General features: G+C 40.7%; 2 protein-coding genes and 1 non-coding gene across 4 annotated transcripts in view; all 3 read left to right on the top strand.

The window, feature by feature from the left end:
- Positions 1-502: 502 nt before the first annotated feature.
- Positions 503-20238, top strand: HAUS6 (HAUS augmin like complex subunit 6). 2 transcript variants are annotated; one of them, XM_068927435.1, is made up of 17 exons: positions 503-791; positions 1247-1342; positions 2078-2156; positions 2910-3042; positions 3675-3822; positions 7736-7801; positions 7927-7978; positions 8182-8355; positions 9044-9228; positions 9835-9964; positions 10524-10626; positions 12453-12546; positions 14561-14624; positions 15259-15444; positions 16347-16482; positions 16879-17889; positions 19322-20238. In XM_068927435.1, the coding sequence occupies exons 1-17, from the start codon at positions 670-672 to the stop codon at positions 19369-19371; spliced, it is 2829 nt and encodes a 942-aa protein (XP_068783536.1). In that variant the 5' UTR covers positions 503-669; the 3' UTR covers positions 19372-20238. The 2 variants fall into 2 exon arrangements, with proteins under 2 accessions (XP_068783536.1, XP_068783537.1); XM_068927436.1 differs by lacking the exon at positions 2078-2156 and having other exon boundaries at positions 511-791.
- Positions 14369-14498, top strand: LOC138064867 (small Cajal body-specific RNA 8). Its single transcript, XR_011138124.1, has one exon. It is a non-coding gene; the product is annotated as a small Cajal body-specific RNA 8 (non-coding RNA).
- A 115-nt stretch (positions 20239-20353) lies between the features above and the next one.
- Positions 20354-27826, top strand: part of SAXO1 (stabilizer of axonemal microtubules 1) — a 40658-nt gene continuing 33185 nt past the window's right edge. The window contains exon 1 of the mRNA XM_009677009.2: positions 20354-21818. Within this exon, the coding sequence (XP_009675304.2) occupies positions 21754-21818 (65 nt within the window). The 5' untranslated portion in view covers positions 20354-21753. The remainder of the gene's footprint in view (positions 21819-27826) is intronic.

Here is a 27826-nt window from a genome sequence, read left to right as displayed (position 1 = left end):
TCAGATCGTTGAGGGCCTTCTCCAGTCACCTTCTGAGCATCCTGAAGGGCAGGTGTTTGCCAGCCTCTCTGGTCAGCGGGTCATATCCCGGCTGCAGTTTGATTAGGGGGAATGAAAACAAAAAGGCCCAAGTGAGGGTCTGGGTCAGTGAGAGCAGGCAGTAAGGTCCTTCAAACACCTGTAAAAACTCTCGAAAGGCCGGCCGCGGCTTCCCGCCCTCTCAGTAGCCGGCAGCACCAACAAGGCGGCCGCCGCCGTGAAGCCGTTACGAGCGGCCGCGCCCAGCCCCCCGCCCCAACGGCAGCTCCCGAGAGCCACCGCGGCGGCCGCGGACTACATCTCCCAGGAGGCGCCGGGGCGGGGCAGGCGCGGCGGCCGTTAGCGTGAGGTTCGCTTGCGGCCAACCAGGGGCCGCCGCGAGCCGGCGCGCTGGCGACCGTTAGGCTGTGGCGCGCCGGCGGTCCGGCGGGCGCCCCGCCCCAGGCCGGCGGCCCGCGTGGGCGAGCGGGCGCGGACGAGGGGCTGGGACGCGGCCCGGCGCGGTGCCGGCGGCTGCGTGGCGGGGACGGCGACGGCCGCGAGGACGAGGGCGGCGCGTTGCCCCTCCTGTGTTGGCTGAGGGCGCTGAGGCTCGGCGGCGCGGCGGCGGCGGGCGGGCGGGTTCGCGCCATGGCGCCGCCGCCGACCACGCAGTGGGAGAAGGAGCATCTCTGGCTCTACCTGCTGGCCCTGGGCTTCGACCCGGAGGCCGCCGGTGGGAGCGGCGGCGGCGGCAGCTGCGCGCTGGGGGTGTAAGTGCTTGCGCTTCGCGGAGTGGGGGTGGGGGGCAGCTCTGCCCTTTGCAGCTCCGCATAAGGTGGGAAGGAGAAACTGCGCGCCGTCCTTCTGGCTGTGGGTGCGGTTGGGAGGGCGTAGCGCGGCGGAAGGGCCTGAACCGCACCGAAGCTGTGCGGTACCTCTGTGTGAGGGGCGGGAGGCAGAGACGGCAGTGACCGGCCCGGCCCGGCCCGCCGCGCCAGGGCGCCGCTTGGCGCCAAACGGCGGCTCCGAAACTCGCTCCCACCAAAATCGCCTCGACTCCGTTTTGTGGGCTAGAGGGTGCCTGCTTTAACTTTGCAAAAACGCTCTATTTAGTGTCTGATTTGCAACACTTTAGTGTTCAATAACGTTTCGTGTTCTTAATTGGCCGGTAAAAACGCTGCGTGAAGTTGGTTGTCTGTTTCTGATGTAGTTGTTTGTTTTTTAGGGACATGTTTGATGCACCGAACAACGATGCGTTTTATGTCGTTGCACTCTTCTTGTTTACTAAGCTGGATCCATCACGTGCAGTAGAAATGTTTGGGTAAGCATGGGGCTTGTACGGTTAGTAATAATACTGTGAATATAGCCAAGGATGGCTTACAGGATTATTGAGGAAGAAGTGGTCTGTTCGGGAATGCTTTTGAAAAAACATAGTTTCAGAGAACCTCTTTTCCCTTGGTCGTAACTATGTAATGTGCCAGAACAACAGACCTTAATCAGAGCGGTTTCTAGTAGCAGCTCTGACTTGGTCAATTCAATAAAAGTTTTCATAGTTGCGAAGTAATCCATATCTCTCCCATGCCTTTCCCTGACCGGACACTGGGAAACTCTTACCAGTTATAGATTGCTGCCAGAATATTCAGCATGACAAAAAACCCGTTTTCCTTAATGTTTTCCTTATATAGCTGAACTATTTTAGCTTACACGTTTTTAAAAAATGGCTAAAGGGAGACCCTTGAGATGAAAAGTCTCAGCCCTCAGACCATTCTTATTTTTCCCTCTCCTTTTCCTGAGTGAAAAAGAACTGCAGACAAATCTGAAAGAGTCTACAATCAGCGTGTTAGGGCAAGAAAACTTTTGTCATTTAACCACCTTCTAGCTGTTCTGGGTGCAGAGTGTAACCCTTCATTCTCTGACTCCTCCAGTAGGCATCACTAAAATCTTTGTCTTAGTCTAGTTCTTGTGATGTTTGTTTATGTGTTTGTTTGTTTTTTTGACTAAGTATCTGAATAATTTTTGAAGCTATTTTTCCTTTTGTTCCCTTTTAAATGGGAAGAGACTGTTCCTTTCCATCAGACAAAAAGATAGATCATGAATTTAGGAAGCAATGCTGTACCTGGCTGAAAGAAATTGCGGTAAGTATTTTGAAGAATGGAAGTCAATATTCTAGTGATTTCTGTGACTTCATTCTTCTATTGAGAGAATATGTGGTGCTTCAGATAAAAAGCAATGTTTTTTCTACCAAAAAATTCGCTCTTACCTGGTGCCTTATTTCATGTAGTTTATCTTAAAGTTTTCTGAGGAAAAGGTTGCGATATGGTGAGGTTTAGATGACTGGATCTTTAATCTTAGATGTAAAAACTGCTATGGATTACCTCTTGATTATATGTGCCACAACAGAAGTTTGTAGCAGGCTCCTTAACTCCACGTGGGAATAATTGCTTCACCTTGAGAGGCGTTAACACTTAAGTTGCCTGAGAAGGTGTTCACTACTGTGATGGTTGTTTCAGATACATATAGGAAGGCTAATGTTAAAGGTTTTTCATGTATGGGGAAAGGGACTACAGTTTAAGGTAAACTGAGGAAAAACAGACAAAGAAAAACTTCTTGGTGGAGGTACCATTGGTTTTTGTGCGTCCTTCTCGTAATGTGTTTATTCTGATGATAGTGCTAGAAATAAATCTTTGTGTTGGGTCACTTTTAGTGTTTGGTCTCCTCCTCTGACTGGAGTGAGTGTCAACATGTTAGCAAAGTAGTCCATCTTTGCATCAGACCTGCCAGAAAGCACGTCTGCAGTGTTTTGGTGAACAGCTAAATATTTGGTAGCTGTTGCTTAGGCATGATTTCTTGGATTACTTTTGTGTTAAAATCAGTTTCATTTCTTCTAGGATAAATGCAGAAGCGGTTTTCCACAAATTGTGACTTCCTTATTTCTTTCTCCTGGTGGTCCTAAATTTATTCATCTAATGTATCAGTTTGCAAGACATGTAGTGATTCAAGACATGAAAGTCAACTCTGTAGGTAAGCCATAACCAAACAATAGAAATGATTGATTTGTAATATTTGATGGTGAATCTGTTAAGACTTTAATGAATGCCAAGAGCCGTAAGTAGGCCTGAGTTGGCTGCACGGTTCCAGATCTCTTGCAGGGTTGCAGCATGCTTGCATGGTTACTACAGATACGCGATGCAGGTTGTTTTGCTTTATGGCTCTTGCTTCTAGAAAGTTCATCTGTGTAATGGTGTAGGGGTGAGTGTGTGTGTGTGTGTGTATAGTGATATATACACATAATCTCTGTGTGTATTTATATTTAAATGTGTGTATATGTGCACACAGAGCAGTGGTGGTTTGGTCCAAAAGCAGTTTTTCATCTTGTGGTATTTCTTGCAGCTTTAGGAATTCTCAAGGATGGGAACTGTCTGTATCATTTTGTAGTGTTTGGTGACATAATGAAGAAGGGGAAAAAGGGTGAGAGTGAGGGAAGGAAAATGTATGCAACAGGAAAGAATCAGCAAAAAAGACAGTACATTGCAGGCTTAAGTTCCCAGGTAAAATGGGAACCTGTTTTTCTCAATCTTAGGTGACTTTCTAATCTATCTATTTTTAATTGGCTAAAAGTGAGCCAAGTAATCCAAATACTTACTTTCATTTAGGCACTGGTATACCTTTTGCTGAAGCTGCAGACTTAAGACCTGAGGATCTGTACAAGGCAAAAGCGAGATTCAGAGTGGCATATAATAAATTTTTGCAAATTGTTCAAAAGGAAGATTTTGTAATTCAAGAATATAAGAAAAAAGCACAGTAAGTAATGCATTTAAAAATAGATTATTTTCGTGGAAGCAACTTTCCTATTTGTTAGCCTTTTGAAAGGCTATGAGCAGATTATATTTCTGTTTTACCTCATAAGATCTTTTGAGGTCAGAGCTTCTGTCTTCCCACTCATCTCTACCCTTTACCTCCCTTCACTGATCCTTCTGCTGTGTGGAAAGCCCTCTGTAAAGCAATGTAATGTTAAAAAAAATTGGTTCTGTTAGATGTTGTATTTGAGAGAGGTGATTGCTTAGGCATTAAAAGTGATCAGGGAGTTCCACGTGTGTAGCGATATGATTTCTTAACATTTGAAGTGCCTTGTCTTAGAAAATAACTGACTGTCTCAAGATAATTTGGTCTTTGCTTTATCAAGCTGGGATATATCTTTAATTTTCCTTACACAATGCTTAATTATTTCACCAAAACTGCTCTTCTATCTTTCTTCTGGCATATGGGAAAACATTTGCAATCTGGAAAAGGAGAACTCAGAATCAGAGTGAACTCAGAATCAGAACTCTGTGGGCAGGCATAGAGTTCTGTATTATTGGAATGTACAGAAACTGTGTGGGATACTTCATGTGACAAGTACTATAGTGATCAGTTACAAGTTAGTCAGGAAAGTTTAGCTATGGACAGGAGGAACAGATCGGTTTCATGTCTTTAGGTCAAAATCAGAGGGATTACTGTTAAGGGAGACTTCATGGTGGGTGTCTGCTGCACACCACCCGGTCAGGAAAACTTCCAAGAAGCCTTCAAAGAAGCTTCAGGCCTACAAGCCCTGGTCCTCATAGAGGACTACAGCTTGCCTGATACCTGCTGTTCATGAAAGCAACACAGCAGTGCACAAACAGTCTAGGAAACTTCTGGAGAGTGTCAAGAATGGTTACCTATTGCAGTGGTAATGGATGTGCTCGCTAGGAGTGATGCTATTCTGGACTTCCTCCTTACAAATATGAGAAACATACTTGGAAACATTACTGCCAAGGGCATCTCTGGCTGCAGTGACCGTAAGACTGTAGAGCTTAGGATTCCAAGGGATAGGAGGAAAAGAAGTAGAAGGACAAAGATGCTAGATTTAAGAAGAGCAAATTGGAACTTGCTCAGGAAATTGTTTGATGGGATTCTGCAGAAGACAGAGGAGCTCAGAAATGCTGAGAGACTTTCAGAGGCAGCCATGTTGAAACACAGGATTGGTGCATCCCCTTAAGGGGAAGAAGGAGCAGGCATAACAGGAAAACAGCCTGATTAAAACAGTGAGCTATCAATTCAACTTAAAAGCCCCCCCCCTGCCCCCCCCCCCCCAAAAAAAAAAAAAAAGCATATGCAAGATGGAAAAGGAGAATGACTCCCAAAGATGAATACAGGAATGCTCGGGTGTACAGTGATGTGGTTAGGAAGGCAAAAGCTCAGCTGAAGCTCACACTGGCAAGAGCCTGAGGAAAGGGTTCTATAGGTATGTTAGTGGCAAGTGGAAGCACAAAGAGGATTGAGGTCCACTTTTGAATGGAATGGCAAGTTAGTTACAAGTATCACAGAAAGGCTAAGGTACCTGATCCATTTTTTTGCTTCAGTTGTCATGGGTAAGGTCAGCCCCCAAGCCTCTATGCCAAGTAGTAATGATGAAATGAACAGCTGATAATAGAGGAGTCAAATTCAGGTCCCTCAGTACAAATTGGACATGTGCAAATCTTTGGTACCTGATGGGATGCATACAATGGTACTCGGAGTTGGCTGACATCACTGCAAAACTTCTGTCATCTTTTGAAAGTTTTCAGGTGAAGTCTCAGATGACTGGAAAAGAGCAATTATGCCTGTCTACAAAAAGGGGGCAGAAAGGAAGATCTGGGAAACTGCAGACCAGTCAGTCTCACTTCAGTCTCTGGGAAATCTGTGGAACACGCTCTCAAGGAAGCTATTTATAGGTCCATGAAGGTCAAGAAGATCCTTGAGAACAGTCAGTATGGGTTTACCAAGAGTAAATCATACTTAACCGGCTTAATTGACTTCCGTGATAAAACAGCTTCCTCAGTGAATGAGGAGAGAGCTGTGGATGTCATCTGCCTTCTTGTTTTTAGCATGATATTTGACATGTTCTCCTTAAACGTCCTTGTTAAGCAGGTTAATAAGATATGAATGGAATGGCTAGAGAATGAGATGGTGCAAAGCGAGTTAAAACGGTGAACTCAAAGGGTGGTAGGTAGTAGCAGCAGTCTAACTGGCAGCTGGTCATGAGTAGAGTTTCTCTGGGGTTGATAATGGATCCAGTACTACTCAGTATCTTTGAGATGTAGATCAGAGAATTGAATGCATGCTTGCCAGATTTGCAGATAATGCTAAGCTGGGAGAAAAGATAGATATACTGGAAGGAAGAGCTGTCTATAGACAGACCCTTCAAGAGAGACCTTGAAAGGCTGGAAGTTTAGACCAACACGAATTTTATTAGGTTTAGCAAGGCTGAGTATAAAGTCCTGGAGTAATCTCAAGCAGCAACACAGGCTGGGGGCTGACTGTCTCAGGAGCAGCTCTGCTGAAAAGAATCTGTGGTGAAGGTCCTGGTGGACCCCAAGCTGAGCATGAGCCAGCAGGGTGCCCTGGCAGTGAAAAATACCAACCATATTCTGGGCTGTGTGAACAGGACCATAGCCAGCAGATCAAGGGATGCATTTGTTTTACTTTACCAGGCACTTAGGCAGCATCTGGAATGTTGTGTTCAGTTGAGGTTCCCACATGCCTTCCCCTTCCTGCCCTACCGTGTTGAAGAAGACATAATGAATATGTGGAAAGATTTCAGCAAAGGGCCACCAGCATGATGAAAGGGTTGCTGAACTTGAGACATGACGACAGGTTGAAGAGATTGAATTTCTTTAGACTAAAGAAGAGAAAGCTTGGGATGGGGGGTATCTAATCTCAGTCTTCCAGTGCCTAAAAAGTAGGGATAGATAGATACTCTCTTCACAAGGATGTATGCTGACAGCGCAGGAGGCAACGGGTACAAGTTGCCACAGGGAAAATTCCAGATGGGTTTAAAAAAAAAAAAAAAAAGCTTCACTGTGAAAACAACTGGACACTGGAATAGGTTGTCTGGAGAAGTGGTGGAATCTGTCATACTGGAAGCATTCAAGATTTGACTTCACAGAGGCTGCGTAACCTAACTGAAGGCTCTGCTTTCAATGGAAGGTTGGACCAGATGATCTTCGGAGATAAGTCTTCTAGACCTTTCTATGATTCTGTAATTTCTGTGACTCTTATCTCCTCTCTCCCTGCTTGGGAGGCATTAATGGCTTTGCTTTCACCTTGACTGAGATCTTTAATTTAAAAAAAAAAAAAAAATCTAATTTTTCCGCTCTCAACAAGGCATCAGAACTCTGACAGTTCTTTAGAACTCAGTATGACTTGGGCATCCGGTGTTTCTGAAAATTAGACTACTTTATTTAAGTGTTTAAAAATGACTAAAAGCAGGTCTCACGTGTTTGAGACTTGAAAACTTAGGCTATTGCAGCCATTTCTACTCCAGTATTCTGGATATTAGTGGCTTTAGTTTTCTGAAACTGAGGGATTTAGATATTGTACGACTGTCTGTAGAGTGTTTTTGGAGCTTTGTATTGATAATATCTTTCTAGTAATTTCCATATTGTTCTTGAATCTAGCAACAGCGTTTCCATTGCAATAGGATAAATGACAGCTAAATTTGTAAATATCTTAATGGTTTTCTTGGCTGTCTTTCTGCACAAAGTCTCGGTAAGGAACCAAAATATCAATTTTGGCATTGTCCCAAAACTGCCTGAGTATCCAGATTTGGAAAGAATGAGCATAAGTTAGTAGATTTTTTGAGACTAGTAGAGTAAAAAAAAAAAAAAACTAGATTGAAGACAAAAAACTGTTGTACCTGTTACTTTTTTTCTAGGTTGCTAATTAAAGAAATAAAGCAGCTAAGATTTGAATATACAGACCTGCAGATACAGTTTTCAAAGTGAGTATTTTTCCTTGTAACTAAGTTACTGTCTACAAAATCAGTTTCTTATACAGTTCTATGAAATATTGTAAACTAAAGTTTCACTGTAGTCCACTTGAACTTTTTTTTGCATATGCATGTAGGATGAAACGAAATGACCAAAACAAAATTGACAAAACTGAGAGAATTCAAAAGGTGAGCATTTTTCTACTGTAGCAAATTACTATGTTTCTTTTAACGTTTCTCCAGCACTTACTCTCAGATATTGGTACTTCTGCTTCTCTACCTGTGACTGTACTAGCTCTTTGCACTTACCTTTAAGCTGTTCTGATACTCCACCGTTATAGGAATTATGGCAAACGTTTAACATAATGTTTTCGTCCCCCTTGCTAATTAAGGTCCGCAGTATGTGGACGTTTATAATGGACACTCTTACATCTTTGGAAAAGGAAAAGGAGATTGTAGAGTCTGTACTTGAAGGTCGGGTTGACCAGTACACTTTAGATGGAACTAATGTTGCTGTCAGTGTTCCACAGCTGTTGGCTGACAAAGTTGAAAGTGAGATGTACAAGGTAAGTGATTTTGCCATTCCTGCTGAACGATATATATATTTTTAATCCCTAAGACTGTAACCATACCCAGGACTGTAATTAGTTTAAAAAAAGGCGAAATTTTAATACTGCTTCACAGATGGTAAAGTAAGAGATGATTGTCAGGGAGGGAGAAAGTGTATCTGACTTTTTAGATATAGCTAGATAAATGATTATGCTGCTGTGATATCTCAGTTGTTTCAACTATGAACTTTTTTTAAAGTCTTGAATTCAACAACTGCCTTGATAAGTTTGTTTGATTAGTACTTCACCTTTTGTTGATCAGATGTTAAAACTAGATTGGCTAGTCTGGCTTCGCTCCTAATGGGCTTTTGTTTCCAGTGTGTGGTATATGGTGCTGTTTAGGTCTGTGCCTTTTTGGAGCATTGGTTAAATAGACTGTCTGATTAGCTGAAGTGAGGCTATTTCATGTTATTTATAGCCTGCTTTTGAATAGCTGATACTAATCTGGAATACAAAAGCTGAGGCTGATATTTGGAGCCTTTTTTTTTTTTTTTAATAAAATGAAGCAGTCAGAACTGAAAACAAAAGTGAGACTCTCTGTCCCTGCACTAAATACAGAAAATATAACTGTCCGATACTGCTCCATTGTAACTGTTCACTGACTTTTTTCTATTACTATTTTTTCCTCTTGCTTGCAACACTCAAGTTGTGCATAGGAAACGTATATGAAGCAGAAAAACTGAATTTCGTAACAGTCATTCAATTATTAAATGAAGCCCTGAAGATCTTTAGAGGTGAAGTTCTTCAACTTGAATTAAAACCACATCTTCAGTATATTGAGAATAGGACTGAATTCCAAAATAAAATACTGTTGGATTTGAAAACAATGAGGTAATTCTCTGGAGTTTCTTATTCTTTAATCTGAGGAACATATCTTCCTGTCTTGGAGGCCTTTCTGAAATAATGTCACTTAGACTGACGACATGCTAATTCAGTCTTTCCTTTGCATCTAAGAAATTCATGTTTATATTGGTTGTCTATTTAGATAGTCTTCAACTTAAAAGTTTTCTCTGAATAACTTCAGCTTTTTGCCCTTGCTTCCTGAAACTTCATGGGCATTTCAGTTTTTGTTCCTGAGGATAGAGTTTACTTGCTGATCCTGTTTCTCCTGGTGTATTAATCAAATCTGAGATTTTAAAACTCAATCTGAGATTTATTTAAGAAAAGTTTTTAAGCTTGCATTTCATGGTTTGTATGTGTTAGTATAGTTCTTCCCGTTTTGCTGCGAGAAACACAAAGATAACCTAAGCAGCACTTTTTTTTTTTAAAAAGATTTTGAATTTCAGTTAGTCTGTTACCACATGCACAAATAAGTTTACCTCAAGGTTCCTTAGGATAAGGGGAGGACGAGCTTTTACCATTTTTAAGTAGAAATGTTGTCTCTGCCAATAGATGTGTTCCTGTTCCTCGTTCATTTTTCTCGTTCTTATATTACAGCCAAAAAATAGAGCAAGAGTATCGTGTGTCAGTAAGCGAATCTGTTTCTGAGAAACAGAAGGAGTGGCAAACGAAGTGGCAAAGCTATCTTGGTCACTCCCCTTTTTGTTTAACTGCAGATCAGGATTCAGTAAGTAGTATTCACTTAATCTGATTCTGGGAAGGGGAAGAGGTGAATCTGAGAGAGGATGTACGTACAAGCTGATGTGTTCCATTGTAACAATCCATCTTCAGATAGTATATCTTAAGCAAAATATAATAGAAATTGCCTTATTAAGTCAAGTAGCTTCTCTTAAAGATGATATGTTCATCTTAATGACAGTTGATGTCCTAATTTGTGATGGGAGATGGAACCGTCTTGTCATGACAGTAGATCAGCATGAATAAAAGCTTGCTGATTTTTCCATCCTGTGAAACAGTTTTCATATGCTGTCAGTCATAAACATCTGCTGAGTTTTTGATTTCCCTGTTAAAATAATGTTCTTAATGGATGGACGATAATTTCCCTTCTAACTTTCAAAGGTTATAACTTTACCTACATACGCAACAAAGAGAGCAATAGTTTGGCATTGAGTCTGACCAGTAATAAGTGGAAATGCTGATGTGAATAATTGTCTGTTATTTGCTATTGATATGAAGCTTTTTCCTAGCTTGCTTGTGTAAGTACTTTTTTTTTTTTTAACTGAAAGGAGCTTGATTTGTTACCAGCTATGGCACCCCTTTCTTTTCATCCTGCAACAGAAGAAGCTTATGAGAATAGTGTCTTCTGTCAACATCCAGTATCAGTTTCAGGTTGGTGAACTGGAGAAACTTCTCTTTGCCTCATCAATCTTAGAAGTTCCTGGAAGCAGGAAGACTCCCTGCTTGTGTTTGCAAGTTTCTCTGATAAACTTTGATAATCTGGTGCTGAATGATTCCTTATCAGGGTAGCCTTACTTTGAAATATGACATGGTGAAAAATGTTTCTCTGAAGCTTTTGGTATTGCAAAAAGATAGTGCTGGTGCTGTTTGATATTTGATCTTCAACATAACCTTGAATCTACAACATCCTTTTCCGTGTACAAAGACTTAGTCGTGTGGTCCAGAGAATACATAGACTCTAAACGTAAAAGTTGTTTTGGGTGGGAGGAATAAGGAAAGAAAGAAGGGAAAATCTGTCTCCCATGGTCAGCTGGGAAAAGAAATAACTGGTGTCTTCCCACGTGAGCATCTTCCTGTGGGTGTTCTGTCCAGTGTAGTGGGTGTTCCTCTGAGTACTTCTACGGTAACTGTGCAGTTTGATCAGGACCTTGTTTGATCTCCCATTGCTTTTGCTCATTAGGTTAACAGTGCTGATCAAAGCACGCTTTGATCAGATGTTGCAGAGGCTTATAGGCTTGTAAGCCTTGTGCTTGTGTGTTGTTGGGTAGTACTTGCTGATGATTTAAATAACTACTGTCTGTAGCACAGAGTTTTAAACTAGAAGCTACAAAGCAAGGGTGGAAAAGGAGGAGGGAAGAAGGTGAGATTCATATATAAGATGTACTCCCTTTTGGGCAAAGTGACGTAACCAACGTAAGTATTGGAATTTGACAGGGATAAGAGCCCTTTGACTACAAAGGTAAAAACACTGCCCCAGTGATCCAGGGTTCGCAGGTGGAAGGTTGGAAATAGCAAGTGAAAGGCTACAGAACTGACAATGGAAGGCCCTTTGCTTTATAAATTACAGAGATTAAAGCGCTATGCGATAATGCTGTGATACTTTGGTAATATCAGAAGGCTTGAGAGAAACTGGTATCTGTAGTTTTCTCTCCACTCTGTGGAGAAGGTGCTTGATCTGAGAACCCAGCCGCTACAAAAACAAAACTTGTAACATTTAATGTCCCTTTCTGCTCACTAGCATGGTGAGCATTGTTAAAACATGTTAACCTCTGCTATCTTCGTGAACTTAATTTAGATTTTGAAGGTATTGTTGAGATCATTACAAAGGAGAATGCCATATATGTTATCAGAAGTAAAAAAAAAAAAATCTACATTGCTAGAGAACTATGGTAGCAAAACATTGTTTTTCTACTAGAAATCTGCACCAAAATCAGTATATATTGTTCCAGAGAATCCTGACCTCTGATTCATGTAGCTTTAACATGCAAAACACTTTATTGATTGGAGGCACTGATGCAAGCTCTGAGGGATAAGTATGTCCACAGAAGTAACTATTAATTTGCAGGTGGGGTTGGGAAAAAGGGGAACTTAACGTTTTACGGGGTGAGGTGCCCGTGTGTGGAGAGGAGGAGGCAATGATGACATGGATTTGGGATGGCAGTTTGGGGAAAGGTGGACCGCATGATAAAAAGGCGAGGGGAGCAGATTTCTATCTGCAAGCCTCTCAAACATGCATTCAGGGACATTTTAAGTAGATGCTGCTGGTAACAGCATCTGTGGCTGCGTGATACATGAGCAAAGGGATTAAGAATTCCCTGCACTGCTTTTGTATGTATTTATTTTTCTTGAGGTGTTAATAAGTATCTTGGATGCTTTACAGAAGTAATCCAAGTTATTTGCCATGGAATAAATCATGTAGGAAACCAGAGTTGAAAAAAAATGGAAGCAATAATAAAACTCTGGCATTTCTCTTCTAGATATTTGTAAATCAATTTGTGATGTAAACTATGAGACATATGATGAGACAGTGGAAAATGTGATGGGAGAGTCAACACTAACACCAACAAGAAGGTATGATTTTAAACAAGAAATGGATGAAAAGAGATGGAAATAATAGAAACTTCCTTGTTAAAGTTGAATGTTACATCTCTGAAGCCTCATGAGAATATTTCAGTGGTCCACTGCTCACATATCACATCAAGCTGCCTTGGCAAGGTGGTCCTGTATTAATTGCCTATTTGACCAACTGGTCATGCTGTTGGAGCTGGTTGCCTCTTCAGGAACCTGCTTGGAACAATCCCCTGGGATAGAGAGATCCAAGAGAGATGGTTAATATTCAAGGATCACTTTATCCAAGCTCAAGAACAATGCATTCCAATGAGCAAGAAGTCAAGAAGCCGGGGGCAAGATACTTGCATGGATGAACAAGGAGATGCTGGCAACATTCACACAGAAGTAGGAATTGGACAAGGAGGTGGTTGGGAGCAGTCAGCATGGACCCACAATAGGGGAAATCATGCCTTACCAACTGAGAGCCTTTTCCGATGAGATGATTGGCTGGGTAGAAGAGGAGAGAGCAGCGGGTGTTGTTTAATCTCAGCTTTAGCAAGGCTTTTGACACTGTCTCCCATAACATCTGCACAGGCGAGGAACTCGGGAAGTATGGGCTAGATGAGTGGACAGTGAGGTGGATTGAGAGAATTGTGATCAGAGGCACAAAGTCCAGATGGAGACCAGGCACTGATGGTGTCCCCGAAGGGGTCAATGCTTGGGCCAACCCCGATTAACCTTTTCATTAGTGACCTGGATGATGGGGCAGAGGGCCGCCTCAGCAAGTTTGCTGATGAAACAAAACTGGGAGGAGTAGCTGATAGATGGTTGATTTGCCAGATGGCTGTGCTGCCACTGAGAGGGACGTGGACAGGCCGGAGAGATGGGCAGAACGGAGCCTCATGAAATTCAGCAAAGGGAAGCGCAAAGTCCTGCCCCTGGGGAGGAATAACCCCCTGTACCAGGACAGGCTGGGGGTTGACCTGCTGGAAAGCAGCTCTGCGGAGAAGGACCTGGGGGTCCTGGTGGACGACAAGTTGAGCACGAGGGAGCAACGTGCCCTTGTGGCCAAGAAGGCCAAGGGTATCCTGGGTTACATTAGGAAGAGCATTGCCAGCTGGTTGAGGGAGGCGATCCTTCTTCTCTACTCAGCCCTGGTGAGGCCTCACCTGGAGTGCTGTGTCCAGTTCTGGGCTCCCCAGTACAAGAGGGATATGAAGCTACTGGAGTGAAGGGCCGTGAAGATGATGAAGAGCCTGGAGGATCTCTCATAGGAGGAGAGGCTGAGAGGGCTGTTCAGCCTGGAGAAGAGAAGACTGAGGTGGGGGGAATGTTACGAATGTGCGTAAGTATCTGAAGGGAGAGTGTCAAGAGGATGGGGCCAGTCTCTTCTCCGTGGTGCCCAGGGACAGGACAAGAGGCAGCGGACGCAGACTGAAAGGCAGGCAGTTCTGTCTGAACACGAGGAAAAACTGGAACAGGCTGCCCCGAGAGGTTGTGGAGTCTCCTTCCCTGGGGATCCTCAAAAGCCATCTGGACACAATCCCGGGCAACGCGCTCTAGGTAACCCTGTTTGAGCAGGGGGGGTTGGACTAGATGATCTCCAGAGGTCCCTTCTCACCTCAGCTCTTTCTTTGATTCTGTGATTAATGAGTTCATATATGACTAGACCTGCAGATGCTAGAGGTGATTCAGAAGAATAATGCTAAGGAAAAGTACATTATGAAATCTGCAGAAAACTTTTTCCTAGAGAATACAAAGCTTAGTTTTCAGATACGTATCACAAAAAAACTCTCTGTTTCTGTTTGGCAATCAAAAGAGAAGTTTTATACCTAGAATAGTTTGGGAGGATGATACACAATTAGGGCTAAATCTGCTCTAGTTGTCACATATTCTCCCTATAGTAAAATTGCCTTCTGATGACCGGGACGAATTGAGGGAAATCGTAACGGACAGATACGGGGCACACAATGTGTAATTGCTGCCTTCTAGGACTTGCCACTTGCCATGTTTCTAAAACATAATTTGTTTTTAGGATCTCCTCAGTGTCTTCGGAGTTGACAAGCCCATCTGAAAGCAGAGATGAGTTCCTTGCAAAGGTTATTCTTTAGTAGTTTCCTACCTTTCAAAGATATTGAACTTTGGAAATAATGTTTCTTACATTGACTGAAGCTTGACTTTACTACAGATCTGAGTCAGTCCTAGGCTGTAAGATAGAACGTGAAGAATCCTTTGAGCTGCCTCACAGCTTACACTAGAGATTATTTCAGCAGGTGGGGATCAGTGAAACACTAAACATGTCTTACTGGACACATTTCCATGTACTGGACCTTCCACATACTGGAAATCAGGAGCATGTACCATTATGTGTTAGTGTTCGTTCCTAGTGCTTAATGAATCCCTTGGCGGTTATGTGTCAGATCAAAGGATATGAATGTGGTCTAAAGGCAGTTTGGATGTACAATTGTTAGAACTGCAACATGTTCACTGTAGTTGCAGATGGTGGGGGATACATATTCTGTGCAGTACTCTATTCTCGGCACTACTCATGTGCTACTATAAATATAGTGAGGGTCAAAATATTTTATATTTAGTTAGAATTTAAGATTTTGAAGTGTTTTAATTGGTATAGGTACTAAGGTCATTGCTGTTTGGATTTTGTATAGTAGTTCCTTCATGCTAGTTTTGACACCTGAGTGTAAAATTTTTAATAATCCCTGTGTATTTCTCTAGGACTTGCATACTGAAACTTGCAATTGGAAGGAGCAGCCTGTCTCTCCAAATAGTTTAAAACATGCAAAGGATAAGTCTGCCATTTTAGAATCCTGGGAGAATACAGATGCTCATGTTATCCAGAGAAAGAGTCCTCTTGAAAAAGAAGACCCTCTCAAGAAAGCCAGAGAACAACTGGCAGAAGAGGTTAGGAACAGTTGTTTTTTAATTATCTTTCTTCTGTTTATTTGTTACGTAAAAGCTTGAAAGTTCAGAGAACAGATGACAAAAGATAACATAAAATAACTCTTTTAATAACTTTTGGGGTATGGGTATTATTTTTAAGTAGTAATCATTGCTAATAACTTTTAGGGGAAGATTACGCAATAGAGTAGATCCTGAAAGCATGGAATTTGTGTAGTTTTACATGATCTTGAAGTGAATGGCGCTTTTATTAGAGGTGGGTTTTTTGTAACCGATTAGGCAGGCCTTCTGTGAGCTCTTATCCTTAAATCTGTGAACCACTGCATATATTTATAACTTAGTGGTCGTTTTTTTTTCTGAAATTATACAATCAAGATATTTGGCAGGTGCCTTGTGAGTTTTAAGCAAGGGTTTAAGTGTTTTGTTTTAAGTGTTAAGATCTAACTGAGGAATTTTTACAAGAACTTTCATACAGTGTGCAACAATTTGATTTGGAAAACAAGTGGCATCTTCCACTGAAATGGTGTGGTTACCTTTCAGCTGCTGAAATATTCACATTTATGTCATTATAGTTCTGGTCTTCACGCATATGGAGTTCTTGACTAGTGTCTCAAATACTTTCTTTCTAGGTACAGTTTCTTATTTTTAAGATGGGTTAATAGAAGATGAGGGAACTTTAAATAGAACTGTATCAATTCCATATCGTGTGTTTGTAGGATACTGTTCTGTATATCCTGCCCGTGGTGAGCCCAAACACCACTCTAAATTGTGGAAGAGTCGGGGGGGGGAGGGGGTTCTGAACACCTCATCATCTGGAAAATGGGATTTATCTGGAGCCACAGTTGACAGAAATAGAGGTTGTAACTATGCTTTTTCAGTACTTGCTGTTCCCTGACATTCTGTAGGTTGCAAAAACAGTGATATCTCAGTCACCTCAGAATAGTGGAGGAAAAGGAATGGAGCTGGAAGATCTCATTAGCTCACTGGCTTCTAACCCATTTATCACAAGGAAACAAATTCCCCGAACTCCAGAAAATCTACGTAAGTCTAGAATTCTGTTTTTATAATAATTGAGGATTGAATAAAAATGTGACTAGTTCATTGACATTGTACACGTCACAAGAAGAAAAAACTCGTTTGGTGAAGCTGTGAGTTTTTCTCACTCACTTTGCATATCACAACATACTGTGATTTTTGACTTGGCATAGACTTTTCCCACCCCCGTTCTCTCTCTACCCCATCCTTCTCCCACTCCCCAGTGTGAATTCCACTTTGTGTTCAAGGAAGAAATGGTTGGGAAAACTGAGCATAAACAATATAAAGCAGGTAAGTAATCCAGAAAGGAGAGTGTTTATGTCATGTTACTAGAGCACTAGAAGAAAGATGAATTGATATGACAGTATGAAAGTAATAAAATTTGACTTTGTTACCGTTTAGTTACTGAAATTAGAAGTTCATGGAGAAAAGCTATTCAGACTGAGGACTCGTCAGACACAGAGCTGGCCTCATCCAAAATAACGATGACAGAACCTCCAAAGGATGCTGGTCCTGTAATGCAGAATACAGTAGACTCCAGCTTAGTCCAGTCTATCTCTTCATCTCCTGTATTTGACTTGGATTCCCCTTTATCAGAGGGGAAGTCCCAATTAGCCCGTAGAGAATTTTCGCCTCAAAAGCAGATGATGATAAGTGGTATCAATGAATCTCCAGTTAAGGAAACAACTAGAATATCGGAGAGTGAGAGAACTGAGAAACAGGAGTTTAAAAGTACTCTTTTGAGCAAAAGTTTTGTGGAAAATCCAGAATCAACTCTTCCACATATAAAGAAGAACATGAATATTCAAAGCAGTTACTCAGAAGACAAGAGGAGAGCAGTTGTTCTATCCCCAGATGACTCTGAGGATTCCTTCATGGAGAGAATTCAGCTGTGGGATTCACTTCCAGTGGTAAGTTCTGACAGTCATGAAGCTACCCAGTTTGGGATATTGCATGAGACTCTTTCAGAAGAACTTGGTAACGTAAATCCTAATAAATCTGCAAGTTCAGAGACTAATTTTGATATACTGGACAACAAGCATTTACCGGGTAGCCCAAAAAATGAAAGGGGTGCGCAGTTAAAGATAGATTTGCAGTCTGTTCTCAGCAGATATGAAACACTGAAGAGGGCGCTATCTGGAAATGAAGAGGAAGTGCCTCAGACGCATAATGGAGATGAGTCTCTGAGTTGTAGGTCAGAGCTAAATCTTACACTAGGAAATGCAGAAAGAGATGAAGTTCCTCTAGAAGAACTGTTTTGCTTGGATGAAGACTTTCTCAAAACGCTGTCACCAGTATCTTTTGCTGAAGGAAAACATTCCCTGTCACCTTTACTGATGTTCTCTCAAGATCTGGAGGAAATGGCATCAATGATACACAAAACTCCTTTTGACTTCATGCATAAATTGAAGGGTAAGTGTCTTCTGGGCTTTCACAACAGCATTCTACCTACTCTGCTATAGGTAAATATATTCCCCTAGATATCCTAGTCTGAGCAGATGAACCCTGCCCTGGAATTGTAGGAAGGTGGATCATTCCTCTGCTTCTTTTCCTTACAGAAAATAGGACACAGAAGCAAAATAAGTACACTTCCTTTCCCCTAGTCATAGCAACATCTTGCAAGTAGCAGAAAAAATCCTTATCTGACTTTCTGGGGTTATCTCTAGTTATTTAGGGTGTTTTTAAAAAAAAAAAAAAAAAAAGCCTAAAGATGCATTAGATACATCTGCAAGTACATTTCTAGAAGTCCGAGTTAAATTCAGAATAGTGCATTTGCTCTGAATGAACTTGCCTATTTAGAAATGTACTGCAGAAGATTGGAAGTTTTGCTAGGGAAGTCAGTTCCTAGTTTGTAATACTTCATATTAAGAAATATCTTGTTTTTTTTTTTCCCCCTGCTCCCCAGTCTCCAACACAAGTGTCTTGTTTATTTAAATAATAGTGCAGTGTTTAGTTAGATGCAAGACTAACTTTTGAAAAATGTAAATGAAGATGAGCTAATAATGACTATACAGAAGAGTTTGTCACTTAAGCAGGTTTTTTCTAATGGAATACTAGGAGCTTAACTCACTAAAGAACCATGAGGCTAAACCTATTTTATGCATAGGTTTGCCTCTTGAAATTATTCAGCGAAGGTGGTAATGATTTTTCAAGTAATATTTGAGGAGTAAAGTTTGCTATATATGGTATCTCAGATTATATGTAAACTTAGTTGTAAGTGATTTAGGTTGGATTGCTTAATTCCTCTTTACAGTAATTTCACTTGGAGTTAGAAAAAAACAAAAAAACCTAATTCTGCTCCTAAGGCTGCTTATTACAATTCTGAAAGACATTATTATTCTTAAGAGTAACTTAGACTGACTTCCCAAGACGCCCGGAATCCTTTCTGCCTTAGTCACAGTCTATGTGACTAAGTATTCTGTTGGTAACTATGTTAACATAGCATTTGTGGAGGCATCAGATAAGGCTGTGGCTAATAGTATATTGTCAAAATGACTGACAGAAAAAAATTGTCTTCAAAGAAGGGTAGAATAGATATTTTGGACTAAGCTATAAACAGTATTGGAGGCGCCGTGACCTAGGCTGCAAAGCTTCTTCTTGATACGGAAGACAAACATTCACGCAGTGCTTTCCTCTTAACTCTGGTATACTGATGTAGTGAAATGACTTAGCTTTTGCTTGAAACAGTGGTGGTGCTGATAGGGAAGAATTTTGCCATTCTTGGGACAGTTATCAGCAGTTAGAAATATTTTATAATTTATTGCAAATACTTTCAAAATAGTATTTCTCAGTCAACTTATTGAGTATTACATAACTAGTTGTAACTAGTACATTTTTCTTACAGACAAAGAGCAATCGAATGAGAAGCTGGACGCAAAGGAACCATCATCATGAAAGAACTTGTAAAGCTGAAGCAAAACCATAAGTAGTAGAATTATGGTTCACCTGAGTGTATAGCATCTTGTCCCAACACCGCTCACATAGAGATGTTGCGCTCTTTGCTCTTTCCTATGGAAACTGTATTCCAGATTCCTCATTCAAGAATGTCAGTTGCCTGCTAAGGTTCCTCCAATTTCACTTCATCCGTAGTAACATTATGTATGTAGACACTTATTTGTATACAGAATGGTATATTCCTTCATGTATATAGCTTTTTAAAAATATCACGTGCCAAGCACTAGCTAAACACGGCCTAATCCTAAAAAAGGGAAAACAGCAGATCTGAAATAGGTGCAAGACAGACAGTGAAAATTTCAGTATTTTCTAAAAATGTTATTTGGTGCACTACATTGTGTGGATTATTCTTTCTCACTGAGACTTCTGGTCAAATATTTTCATCAGTTTTTGCTTTGATAAGTATCATTCTTTTCATAACCTTCCACTTTAGTGCATATTTCTTTACATATATTGTTACTGAATAAAGTTGATATGCTTTCAATTAAAATTCTAAAAGTTTATGACTTGTAATATTAATGCCATTTTAATTTCCCATAGTTTATATTAGTTAATAGGTTTATATAAATGTATACATTATGTGTTTATACGTATAACTTATGACATCTTGATGTGCAACAACTAATAACATAGCCCCTTTTACAAAAAAGTAAAAGTGTAAGTTCCAGTAGATAAACTTCCTATTGCAAGAGTTGTTGCATCTGTTATCCCATCTCTCTGGGAAAAGCAGTTAATTTTGTGTAGTAGATCTAGGACAGATATTTGCATCATCTTTCATTAAATAAATCTTACCTACTAATCCAGTGATTATTTTCTTTGGTCTGTTTCCTGGCTTGAAGGCTATGACAAACAGATAGTTGGTCCTGTTGAAGTGAAACTGTACTGCTGAGACCTGAATCGTGACCTGATGTGTTTACAGTTTTTTTTTTAAAATGAATTTCTAAGTAATGCTTTTTTTTTTGTATATCTTTCTCCTCCTTTCTTCCAAAACAGTTGCAAATAGGTGTTAGAGACCAGTGCTGTTTGAGCAGGTTCTTTTAGCTATTCCACGGATGGAGAGTGTAATTTTTAATATGAAAGTTTACTTTGAAGGTATTTGATGTTACGTGGGATTCCTGATTTAGCAGAGTGATACAGCAATATACTCAGATGATAATACAAGTATATGTGCTTTGCAGTTGCTGTATTTTGCTCTATACGGTTTGATCACAGTACCAGGGTGGTCCCTATTACCAGCCTCTATTATATACTCACTGTCACAATGCTGGACATCCCCGGTTGCCAGGAAGGAATAGGTGGGTTGAAGCTGGCTCCAGCCCGTTACCCTCTTTTAAATTCTTTTAGTAGTTGTTCAGGTTTTATACTCTATATTGAGCTGAGCCACATATACGCTTCCCCCTGCCCTGTTGTTCTGGCTGTCTCATGGAGAAACTTTTATACCAGTTGATCCACTCAAAGGATGTAGCTGCCTGTCTAAAACAGGTCATCCTCCAGTCCCCTTTGTGTTGAGATAAAGTCAGCTTTCTGTGTGTGCAACAGCTGCGGTTAATGAGTAGCCCCTCTCCCGTACGTTGTTCCTGAGCTTTCATAGGCACCTTGCCCTTGCCCGTCTCCTCTGAGCCCTCTTCCACTGTAGAGGTTTGTTGGTCAGTCACAATAGGTTGTAAGAGTCTCTGCTTGTATTTGACACCTCACTTATAAAGCAGAATTTGACATCGATCTTATGAAAAGAGATTGATGTGCTGGTTGTGAAAGTTGTAACAGGGCTACTAATATATTAGCAGTAGAGGATCTACTCATTTTAGTTAGCTGCTGTTTTGTGCTCATACAAGTACAGTACGAGCAGGAGGATAGCTAAGATGGGAGTGTTTCCTAATAGCCCTTTTAAATTTTGCTCTATATCTTGCTCAAACAGCCAAAGCATTGTAAGGTCTGACCTCAGCAATCAGCTGTGTGAACTAGGTATGGCTGCATGGCTTGCAGGCCCGAGCTCTGGAGTCTGGCACTTGTGACTTCACACAGGTTCCCTGGGTGACTGTCTTACAGCTTTCTTGCCCTGGTCAGGAGAGGCTTAAAAGCAGAAGCCACAGAGCCCTGGGCAGAAAGTCACCTGAGGAGCTTCAGCATTTTGCCCCAGGGAAGGAGCTGATCAGCTGGGATGTGTAGTGCCCCCTGCACCACTGTCATGTGCTTTAACCTTGCTTCTGCAGGTCCTCAGAATTTTTTCTGACATCGTCTTCAGGGACTACTGTTGAAAAGGCCTTCTGCTATAGAGCATCTGCTGCGGAAAGACCTCAACCATAACTGGTTTTCCTAGCAAGCATGTCTCCTGTGCCTTCACCCTCAGTGTCATCCTTGAAGTGCCTTTGCCAGCTGTGCTCCTGTGGGTATGTAGAAAGAGAGGCTGGAAGGAGGAGTTTGGAGTTGTGGTTCCTTGGCTGGCAGGCTGCATTGATACTTAGGGCTGCAGCTGCTATTCACTGCTAAGATTTGCATGTTATAAATTAAAAATAAGGGATTTTAGAGCAGTTTTAAATCCCTTAAAAACAGGAGCTATCTTTCCTCACACTGCATGTTCAGCTATGTTGATTTTTTTTGTCATAGGAGTGAACAAGTGGCAGGGAGGCTTCCAATTTTTTTTTTTTTTTTTTTTTTTTTTGCATAAGTGGATTGCCTTTCTAAGAGGAGAGCCTTCAACTTTTTGGCCACAAATCTGCTTTTGAACTGGTGTTACTAGCCTGGTGAGTCTGTGTTTTAAAGCAATGCAAAGTGATACTTCTGTAAACGTGTAGATGTGGGGGAAAAAAATGTAGGGTGAGAGCTATACAAGTGGAAAAGATAACTGAAAATACCATGCTTCGGTGGCAGTTTAGGCAGCCTCAGTCCTGGGTAGAGAAAGGGTATAAGCTCACTTCCTTAGAACAATGGTCAGCTTTAGGCCTTTTTGTATAGGTCCATTCTGTGAAATTTACAGGTTAAGAATAAAATAATGATTAGAAAAAAACCTTTATTTTTGACTAATTCAGATTATGTGCCTTTATTTGTGAAACAGACCGGACCTCTGTTTAAGGTTACTGAGTAATCATGAAGAGCTAAAACTGAAATAAGAAAGAGAATTTCTACCTAGCGTTTGTCAGGCTCATATGCATTGTTGTTATTCATCATGAGCAGCAAAGACATATCTTCCAAGAATAAATTAATTGTTTATATGAAGTAGATTATAACCTGCATGCTGAAGTATTTTTATCAAACTTTGTTTTTTGTTAGATACAAATACATGTATTTTCTCCATTCCTCTTCAAGTTGTTCCTTTTTTATTAGTAATTAATTTGACTTTGGGAAACATTCCAGCTGGAAGCAACAGTAACTTGACCTTTGTGTTAGGGGACTGTTTTATCAAGGCCCTAAACTTCTAGCACTAAGATCTGGATTGAGCAGGATCCTGTTGCTCTACCCAAGCAAAGTACTGAAGTAAAAGGCTATCTTTGAGGCTGTCAGTAATCTTTCAGAAACTAGATAAAGTACTAGTGTAACTAAACTTAAAGATGTGGATAATATCTAGATCATGTTCTAGCTAATAAACAAAGCCTGTAGTAGGTTTTGTGAGAGCTGAGAGTTTGGAGCTCACTTTTTTTTTTTTAACTGCCTGCAAAGATCAGGGCTTTGATTCCAAATGATAATTTGCAAGCAGAGATAAAACACCTATGCACTTAGGAATCCTATTCCTTGAAAACAAGTGGAGCTTTATGGTTTTCTGTGCTGTAAGCAGAAGCTCACCTGCCCACTTGTTTGTGGTGAATACTTTTCACGTTTTGGTTGAGCTTTTATTTGAAGGCTTTCATAGTTATGTTGAATTTTTAGGATGAAACTCTCTTAGAGCAGTGATCTACCAATTAATGAGGTGGAGTTGTGGGGAGGGTGCAGCAGGTTGTTATTTGACAGCTACTGATACGATTCTGTATGTTTCTGTGACTCCTTGAAAGCTGGGTATTTGGTGAAGGAGAAGGTGGTGTTCATAATGTACAGTATATCTAAGATACATTTCCTGCGGATACCTTTCAGTGTATGCAAGATACATAGCCTGAAATAGTCTCCCAGAATACTTCTCCATTAAGTTTGGAGAACTGTAATTTCTCAATTAACATCCTGAACAAACGATTCCCCTATTTAATTTCCCAAGAATAAGAACTTTTGGCTCCTAAATTTAGGAGCACTAAATTTTCAATAGCTAGTTGAAGTACACTATGTAAAAATCCCTCTTTCCCTTCCTTAGTAGCATATACCATAATTTACTGCAACACTGCAGAATAGTCGTCATTTCACAGTTCAGGTTTCTCCATCTTACCAGGCTGGTTTCCCCACCTTACCCAGGGGGATAGGGTGGGATCATAAAGGATGAGTTTACAAACTGCTATACTCCTACTCATCTTCTTGGCTTTGGAATTTTTTACTAATGCTTTCTCCTCACCAAACAATGTAAGCATTGTTTATTAAGCTATGATCCAATATGCAGAATATCTCTTTCCTGCAAGTATAATATCAGATGGCACAGTGTTTGGTAGTAGCGTATCAAATAGGTGTAGCTGGTAGTAGCGTATCGAATAGGTGTAGCTATAACAATCAGTAGGTTGCTATAACTTTATGCATGATAGCATATAACAGTTTGTGTATGTTCTGTAAACATCTGTACTTCAGTATCAGTCTATTTGTATTGAAAAGTAAAGCTACAGCAACGTCTAATTGACTGTCACTAGGTCACTGAGCCCTGAAAATGCAAATGTAATTCTTGCAAAGATTTCTGCACGTAATAGGAGAAACGTAAATCTCAATTATAAGACTCGATGAGCGACAATTTCCGTCTGTTAGTCTTGTAACTGGTGCTTTTAGAAGTGTTCGTTGTGGTCAGTGGTAGCAGTAGTTGAGAGATAAAATATCTATGTTTTCCTAGGAATAATCATGAATGTAATGGGTATATTGATTTTGAATAAAAGCAGAAGGATGCAGTTTTAACAGAAAGCTATCTATTTATTCTTCCTTTTTGTCTATGATGATGTGAACTGAGGAAAATATTTCTTTTTTACCATTAGGGGAGGCAGCAGTAGAGGCCATGAAATTAATTTTTTGTTAAGGTTACCTGTTCTGTTACAGCTTTGAGAAGTTAGGAAAAGATTCTCTTTTGATCGAGCTGTTCTAGCTAGTACAGCGTATGCAACACTGAGCAGGCTGCTGGGGTGTGAATCCTGTGTGAGACCTATCAGTCTTCTACTGATTCCAGAGATGCTGAAGACTCTGCAGCTTCTCATTATCTCATTATAAATGTTTGCCATGGAACTGCTAAGTGATTATAAATAGCATTTATGTTTGTGTTTATGTGAATATGCATATTTATGGAGAGATTATATAAATAGATACATCTGGACAAGTCCACAGCAAAGCCTCCTTTGTTTTCTTGTATGGGGAGGGGTGTGTATGTGTGTGAGAGAGACAATGAAGGGAGGTATGAGGGTAAGAATTCCACAAAATCAGTGTATTAGGGAGCAGCAATGCAAATTGGCTTTTTTACAGCAGCTGTAGAGTGAGAAAGTGTTTGAGATGATTGGTGAGTTCACAGGCATGTTCTTCTTCCCCTCTTACAGTTTGTGTGGATCTACTGACAGAAACCTCCTAAATTAGGAGTGCCCAAGGGCAACCGCAACTGTGGCCAAAGATTAGTTCTTCCCTTGGTGCTACATGAGATCTTGTGCAAAATCCATTTTTGCTGAGCCTTTGGTTAATTAAATGAGCAGACAGCTTAGATTTTTGTAATGGCTTATTCAAGAAAGGGATGATCAGACTTCAGCTGTTTATATGGGGATAACTGAACAGAGGGAAACTGACTTCTGTTGTGCGTATTTGAGATAAATTGAAGTGATCATATCCTTTTGCCTAATAATGCAAACCTTTCCATATTTTACATGGAGAAGAGCCTACGTTCATCTCTGTGAAACCTTTCTAGAGTTTTACTAGCGCTGAACTGGTAAATAAACTAACGTAATAGCTATTCATGGTACTTTTAAACTGGAAATAGGGAGGTAAGATGAATAGGGACCTAATGCTCCAGTTTGAGGTCTGGCATGGGATCCTTTATCAAGCCTGAAATGTATTCATGGCTTGATAGTGTTGGTTCTATGTTCAATAGTTTGGGAAAACTAGTAGGAATTACTGAATCCATAGCTACGCTGGAGCTTTGCAGCCCTTTGAGAGCTCTCTGTCTGTCTGTAACACTTGTGCAACTTCACTTGGGCCAATTTGTTCTATATGTGCCATCACTTTAAGGTAGCTCTTACATATATAGTATGGAGAGTGCCTTTTCGATCATCCTACCTGGTACCCTTCCCCTCTGAGCCCTTTCTGTTTTCTCTGCAGTCCAAGGATTCGTTGCTGGCTGGGGCTTACTGCTTTAAAAGAGTTTCTGCTTATCTTGCATTGGGTTTCAGCACCCCAGTCTGTGTGAAGCTGCTCGGCTGAGTCTGATGCATTGTGTGTGGGCTCACAGTTGGGGAACTCTGTTTTGTTAATTGGCATAAAGCAGAAATGCAGAGCGATAGAACATCTGTCTGACCCTGTTCTGGGCATATGAACTCTAAATCATGAATCACGTCTGGTGGCGCTTTTCTACAGCGCTGACAGTGGTTTCTGATGCATTTACACACAGGCAGTTATACCAGGAAGTGAAATTCACCCATAATCACTTGTTTACATATTTCTGCCTGGTCAACTGTTTCCTCCAGCTGCAAGCACTTTAGCAATTTGCAGTTATGGATACCAGGCAAGGAAAGCTGCAATAAGCTGCTTTATGGCTAACATAAAGCAATACAGGAGCCAGTGGCACAATCACATCACTTGCATTTGTGTCTGGACTTTTTTAGTTGCTTAAAGAACTACTCAACACAATGCTTTAATAATTGAACTATAAATAAAAACAGTCCTTACCCCGAGAGGCTTTCAGACTAAAAGACAAAAAAGTATCCAAGAGGCCTAATTAGAGACTTAGAAGGTGGTATTTTAATCAAAATAGAACTGGTGACAGATGCTTTAACTCATCTAGAAAGTATCTGAATGAAGAGGAATGGAGAAGAGTTACCTGTTGCAAGTCAAAGAGATGACAAGTAGGTTAGCTTGTGAGAGATAAAGGAAGTGGTAAGGTGCGTATTGCTAGTGAGGTTCAACACAATATATGAGGAAATGACATATATGTATTTGCAGGGTGTTGCACAGATAATGAATGAAGCGTGTGAGAAATATCTCATTCTTTGCTCTTCCTTGCAATAAATTTACTATAGCTATTCTGCTTCTGTTTCACACAGTGCTCATATTGCTTGCCATACTGTCTTACAAGATGGGAGTCATGTTTAGATCTGAATCACTTTTCAGCAACGGAAAGACCAAATAAAAACTCCTAATAGTAAATTTTTATCAAAAGCATTTGATCTGATTTTTACCGTGCAGGAGATCTTAGGCAAAGAGTCACTCAGTTTGGAGAACATCAGTGTTGTTGCCTGCATTCCTAACAAACAGAGTTCTGATACCCAATGCTCATATCTTTGAATTTTGGATAATTCTTCCTTCAAATCATTATGGCCAAGATTTTTGTCAGTGGCTGTTTGACATTCAGGAAGATTGGATATTTTATTATTATTTCTGGCAAACAGTGGGACCGTGAGTTTAGGTACTGGTTCAAAAGCCTCATTCCTCATGTAACAAGAGAATTTTGTTGGGTAATAAAAACCAATCTGTTCAGCGTGATGTACGTATTTAATTATGTAGTTCTGTGTATATAGACATCTATGATAAAAATACCAGTCTCTTTAACAAGCTGCGTGTCCACTCAGCCATTTATAATAAACCTTTTTTGCATGTTAAATGGCATGTGCAGATACATAGCAAATATCTTTTTTCACTTGACGTTTAGTTTTATCAGTTTTAGACACTAGGATGCATCTCTTTACTGTCTCCATCTTCTGTCAGTGATGTGAGGTTGCTGACTGATTTCCGCTCCCAGTGAAAGAGGAGCCTTGGCAACTCTTGTCTGGAAAGAGAACTGGCCATTGAAGTGTGACTTCTTGATTTTGTTTTTTAGATAAATCAGTTTATGTTGTATCATGTTCTGTGCATCTCTGTTGTATTATTCTGAGTCCTCTTCTCAAGATGTTAGAAAGTGGTCTTAGTTAACTGTGTGCTGCTGCTGTTGTGGAGATTTCTCTGGGGTAAAGTGAAGCAAAACTGAATTAGGTGCTGAATTAGGACTGTAATGACAGTTAATTTCAGTGGGATCACTGAGATTATTTTGGCTCAAAAGTGGTAGTCACGCTCACAGGTTCTTAAATCGGAATGGACCTCCTTCTTCAAAACACAG

Source organism: Struthio camelus, chromosome Z (assembly GCF_040807025.1).
Source record: "Struthio camelus isolate bStrCam1 chromosome Z, bStrCam1.hap1, whole genome shotgun sequence".
NCBI lineage: Eukaryota > Metazoa > Chordata > Aves > Struthioniformes > Struthionidae > Struthio > Struthio camelus.
Note: the sequence above shows the minus strand (reverse complement) of the source record. Positions and strands in the feature narration are given on the sequence as shown.